The sequence below is a fragment of the Argentina silus genome (assembly GCF_951799395.1).
Source record: "Argentina silus genome assembly, chromosome: 9".
NCBI lineage: Eukaryota > Metazoa > Chordata > Actinopteri > Argentiniformes > Argentinidae > Argentina > Argentina silus.
In genome coordinates this window covers 11,709,166-11,715,431 of record NC_139663.1, presented here as the reverse complement: position 1 = coordinate 11,715,431, position 6,266 = coordinate 11,709,166, and the positions used below count along the sequence as shown (strand labels likewise).

The 6,266-nt window shown below is 48.6% G+C and overlaps 1 protein-coding gene across 1 annotated transcript in view; it reads left to right on the top strand.

The window, feature by feature from the left end:
• Positions 1-399: 399 nt before the first annotated feature.
• Positions 400-6,266, top strand: part of LOC310809298 (protein shisa-9) — a gene marked incomplete at both ends in the record, with an annotated part of 51,170 nt that continues 45,303 nt past the window's right edge. The window contains one exon of the mRNA XM_083676493.1: positions 400-938. Within this exon, the coding sequence (XP_083532619.1) occupies positions 400-938 (539 nt within the window). The remainder of the gene's footprint in view (positions 939-6,266) is intronic.

The following is a 6,266-nucleotide window of genomic DNA, read 5'->3' as shown; positions in this document are numbered from 1 at the left end:
GTATCTATATCTGTGACCGAATCACTGGGGACTCATTCTCAATGAGCATGTTGAGATCTGAGATTGATTTGTTTCACTCACTTGCTCACTTCCCCCTTGATGACAATTTATTCCTGCACACTGAGTCTGCTGTAACTGTGTGCTCTAATAACTCCCCGAATGGTAATTGAATGCTCTTATTCTTTCAGGCGGTTGCTGTGAAAATAGGCTAATCCTCAAACTCTCAACTCTCTTTTCTCAAATCTCTATTTTTTTCCCATGTCAGTATTTTTGGCCCAGTAAGAAGCCTACATTTTACTGTGTTGTTGTTTTAATTCACCAGATCACTGATTGGTCTTTCTATTGGCTGCCACCAGCTCTGAGACTCTTGATCAACACATAAACAACACAGCATCCAACATGGCTCACCCTATCCTCATCTGCCTGGCCCTCACCTGTCTACTGGGCCTCACCTCTCTGGGTCAGAACTCAGGGGTCGTTGCCCAGGGTGCCACCAATGGGACTGCAGCGCCCCCTAGCCCTCCGGAGGTTACTCTGGGCACAGCAGGGGCGGAGGTAGAGGAACAGACCATCCCATCCATTGGTAGCCGCTGCTGGGGCTACTACGACGTGATGGGCCAGTGGGACCCGCCCTTCAACTGCAACGCCGGCATCTACCTGTTCTGCTGCGGCTCCTGCTTCTACCGCTTCTGCTGCCAGTTCAAAGTTCACAGCCTGGACCAGACGTCCTGCAACAACTACGACACGCCTGTCTGGGCCAACACGGGCAAGCCTGACACGCCCGTCACCGAGGTGAGGGAGGAACCGGACCGCGACCGCACCCACATGATCGTGTACATCATCTGCGGCGTGGTGGCCATCATGGTGCTGGTGGGCATCTTCACCAAGCTGGGCCTGGAGAAGAGCCGGGGAGGGCAGACGGACATGACCAACTCCAGGTAAGAGAGAGAGGGCATGGAGGATGGGGGGAAGGGGAAAATGTTTGTGGTTGGGGATGGGGGGAGAAGTGTTCTCTATAAGGTGATAATGGATGTGAAGCCTGTTAACATAGAGTGGGGGGAGGGGGGAAGGCATTTTCAGAGTGCTATTTTTGTTTTAGTGGTGGTGGTTGTGGTGGTGGGGGTGGTGGTGGTGGTGGTGGTGGTGGTGGTGGTGGTGGTGTGTGTGTTGTTTTGAGTGGACTATTGACAGGTCGGGTCTGGAGTACTGCTAATTCTAGGGAATTGAGTGAAGGAGGAGGGGGCGGCTGGGTGTGACTGGCCATCCTATAGTATTAGCAATGAGACAACAGAGGGCATATCTCTGCCCTAGCAGGCTACGCATGATCACTGCTGGGATGAGGGGGCGAGTGAGAAAGAGGCAGGGCAGGATATGAGCCGTGTGTGTGTGTGTGTGTGTGTGTGTGTGTGTGTGTGTGTGTGTGTGTGTGTGTGTTACCCGAGCTCTCCGCTATCCTCTGTATTGATGAACCCAATGACAAAGGCAGTCCGTGGAAGGGCAATGCACTGGGGCACGAGGCTGAGAGGATGAGAGGCTGAGAGGCTGAGAGGATGAGAGGATGAGAGGATGAGAGGCTGAGAGGATGAGAGGATGAGAGGCTGAGAGGATGAGAGGCTGAGAGGATGAGAGGCTGAGAGGCCGAGAGGCTGTGAGGATGAGAGGCTGAGAGGCCGAGAGGCCGAGAGGCTGTGAGGATGAGAGGCTGTGAGGATGAGAGGATGAGAGGATGAGAGGCTGTGAGGATGAGAGGCTGAGAGGATGAGAGGCTGAGAGGATGAGAGGCTGAGAGGATGAGAGGCAGTGTCGTTGTCATTTCACCTAATATACCATCGAGCCCCTGGCCACCTTGCTGCAGAGGGCTGGGGTGTTTTTTCAACCCTGGATGAAGGCGTGTTGTCGTCCTCCAGCAGGCGGGCAGACAGGAGGGGGAAGGGGGTAGAGATAGGGGCTGGGAGGCTGGGAGGCTGGGAGGCTGGGGGGCTGGGAGGCTGGGAGGCTGGGAGGCTGGGAGGCTGGGGGGCTGGGAGGCTGGGAGGCTGGGGGGCTGGGGGGCTGGGAGGCTGGGGGGCTGGGGGGCTGGGGGGCTGGGAGGCTGGGGGGCTGGGAGGCTGGGGGGCTGGGAGGCTGGGGGGCTGGGGGGCTGTGGGGCTGGGAGACTGGGGGGCTGGGAGGTGGGCACGAGGGCAGAGGGTGGTATCCAACAATATATTGATCAACAGTGCTGATTGGAACCCAACCAGGCCAGCCAGACAGCTGCCCTCCTAGTCAACACAACCATTGATTGACAGAAACCCCAATTAGAAGGTTGTGGAAGTGGAGGGCTCCAACACACACACATGCATACATAGACCATAAAATATAGAATGTAGAATTCTAGATGCTAATAATGAGGATAGAATTCTAGTTCTATGACTAAGACATTGTAGATCACTTACTGTACTGTACAGTGGGCATTGTTTTAACATAAGTGGATGGGTTTTGCGAGTGCCTAATAAACTATGACTTCCCAGAGTGCTGTAGCTTGTTGAAAGGGAATTGTTTTTGTCTGAAGCCATCTGGCGTGCCTACTGTAGCCTATGCCTAAATTAGAGAGAAGAGATGAAACGTGATAATTATGGGCAAAGTAGTTCAGTGCCTTCATCACGCATAAACAGTTACCTCCTCACAAGTTTTAAATATGAATTGAGAGAGACATTGTACGGTATCTGGGTAGACACACATCACTACAGTATTATTGCATCTTTTAAGCTGTTGCTATGAATGAATATCTGATGCGGGCTACCTGGAAGAGGGGAGGTTGGAGGAGGTAGAAATCGGAGGATGGGCTCATTGTAATTCATGGAATGGAATGAGGCCCATTCTCCGATTTCTACCTCCACCAGCCTCCCCTGATCTGGAATCTACTGCTTTTCACTATGGCTGAGTGTGTATGTGTGATTGTGCATCTTGTGGTAAAGCAAAAGGTGTTTGTTTACAATGTAAGAGTATATGTCTGAGTTTGGTTTGGTGCATTGAAGGAGTGATTGATTTCATTCAGTATGATTCTCTGCTATTGAACGTTACTGAATGCTATATAAAACGATACGTTTGTTGGCGTAAGATGAGCTATACACATTTTGATGTGTAGCTTTGTGTTATCAGAGGTTGTGAACCCAACTTCCACACTCCCCCCCCCCCCCCCCCCCCCCCCCCCCCGACCCCCACCCCCACCCCCCCACCTCCTCATTAACACTTCCCACACCCTCTACTCCCCCCACTCCCACATCCTCCGCCTCTCTCACCCACTCCCCCTCTCTCACCCACTCCCCCTCTCCCACCCACTCCCCCTCTCTCACCCACTCCCCCTCTCTCACCCACTCCCCCTCTCCCACCCACTCCCCCTCTCTCACCCACTCCCCCTCTCTCACCCACTCCCCCTCTCCCGTGCTCCCGAGTGGCCAAACATTATGTTTGGTCCGCCACATAGTCTCCAGCAGTATGTTGCATAAAAAATGCCGCACAGCGATATTAAAAATGCATCATTTCTCCTTTGATACTCTGATTTCTCTGCGGCTGGCATAGAGAATTATTAATATGCCAAGCCAAGCTAATCTCGTGCTTGGTTTAGTCCTGCTACGTGGATGTGGATGCAGAGCAGAGCGGTGGAGAGAGAGAGGCTTCCTCCCGTTCTATCCCATCTCTCCCTACAGATATGGAGCTGCATGGGGATTGGCTCACGCCATCAACTCCTAACAGCCTTGTTCCGAACAGGCTGTTACCAATTTCTGTGTTTCAGTGGTTGAAGATTTTTAAGGTCACACTTTATACACACTTACTTTATAAGTAAAGAAAGTAACAGAGTTAAGCGGTTAGTGTTATTGCCCCATCAGCCCCGTTTATAACAGGTTGTTATTCGTTTTCAGCATTTAGGATTATTTTTTTATGAAAGAGTATCTATTGAATTTTGTCCCAAGGCTTTATAAAATTTAATTACATGATTTTTTTGGCTCATACTTACAAGTGAATTCCGCCTCTTTAATCCTGTATGTATATATTCCATTGCGTCAGCTGGTTTCTCATCTAAGCAATTCAATTGAAGTGCTTTCCTCAAAGGCACAGTCATAGAATTAAAATATATTTATATGTAAATATTGTACAGTATATTTATAAATGTGGCCTATTTCGATAGGAACAGCAGCAGTATGCACCAGGGATCTAAAATCTTTTCATAGTATCCTGTCACTGTTAGATCACACTGCTGAACATCATAACTCATCAATAATAATATACATAATAATAATAATAATAAGAATAAGAAGAAGAATTTACAGTGCATTTTAACAAAACCCAAGGACAGTGTAGATCAAAAAATAATTAAAAGCTACTTTTTTTAAAAGCTCATTTATCAATGACAAAATAAAAACAGAGAAAATATGATATATAGTACAGTATGCAAAGGCAATAAATACTCGGTATTTCTAACCAATTGCAGTTACACAAAACTGTATGTTCCAAAAAGATTCAAATAAGAATGAGTATTCGTTATTACTCTGCACTAATTATATTTTCACTTCTTTTTAACGAGGTCTTCGTAAAACAACAGCTCCTGTAAAACAACAGCTCCTGTAAAACAACAGCTCATGCCATCTTATAATTCCCTCCACACTTGATCCGAAACCAAAATAAACACTTTGATCCCAAAAAGAAGTGGAACAAGAAACACAACTTCCCTCCTATGGAGCAGAATCAAACCAACATGTACACTAATCTCCATTTGATTCATCTTATTGAGCTCCCACATTTGAGGGCAGCAGTGCAAAAGAAGAGGACTTGAACTCTGTTATTAAAAACAAATGCATGGGAGTGTGTATGGAGCCATGCTACCATGTCTGCAGCCGGCCCTGTCGTCCTGTTGTCCCATGGGGCAGTGGGACCGTCCATCACTTCATGTCAGTCACACGGCACTGTACTGAGTGTGCTCTGGTGTTCGATAACGCTCTATTGGAAAAGCAGAAGTCTTAGACAATGACTCACTGACAGACACAAGCTCTGGTCTGATTTGTGCACTACTCCGTGAGCAACAGCATAAACCAACAGAGACTATATGTATGTATCAGTGTGTGTGTGTGTGTGTGTGTGTGTGTGTGTGTGTGTGTGTGTGTGTGTGTGCACATTTGTTTGTATGTGACATATTGGACACAGAGGATGTACTGTCCACTGCTCTCCATCTTTTGAAGCTTGAGTATGGAAACTGTAGAGAGGAAGTGATTTGAGAGGAAGTCATTGTAGCTCTGGTGTGGACATTGTGCTCACACATGCAAACAGTGTATGACTGTACAGGCTCTGGTGTGGACACTGTGTTGGAAAACTGACGCAGGTTCAGATTCACATCTGTGATGTTTCCAGTGTGGAGCATTCATGCAGACATGCACATCCATCTACTGTATTTCTTGGGGTCACGCACCTGCTCACACACACACCTACATACACAAACACACACACCTACACACACAAACACACACACCTACACACACAAACACATGCACGTGTTGATACAGCAGGTGGTCCCGAGCCTTTTCCTTATTCTGGACGTGTCTCTCCTTTCGTTCAACTTTTCTATCCTCTCATTCCCATCATCTAATCTCTCTGTGCTTTACTCCTCCATCCCTGTGTGGCCCCCTGTGCTGTATCTGTCACTCCAGATCAGGAGCACGGCCCACATGGCAATCATTAGAAAGAATGTGTGTGTGTGTGTGTACGTGCAGCTTCAAAGTGGTTTTGTCTCAGGGCTTTCCTGGGCACAGTGGGGCACCCACTAGAGAGGAGGTAATGAGCACTGCATTAGTCAGAGCCTCCTTCACACACACAGACACACACACACACACACACACACCCACACACACACACACACACACACACACACACACACACACACACACACACACACACACACACACACACACACACACACACAAAAGAACAGTGTTTACAGTGTTTAACAATAGGTAAACAAGAAAATTCTGAACACATCCAACGCACTGGCGTGGGTGTGACATCACTTAGAACTCCACACCACTCCCCAGTGCAGACAGACCAGAAACAGAGAGGGCTGCAGAATACTGAGGGACAGACGGGCTGCAGAATACTGAGGGACAGACGGGCTGCAGAATACTGAGGGACAGACGGGCTGCAGAATACTGAGGGACAGACGGGCTGCAGCTCAACTGTTGCTGCAGTGTCCCATATCTATTCCTCCTCCTCCTCCACGGCACACTGCATCATCAGGG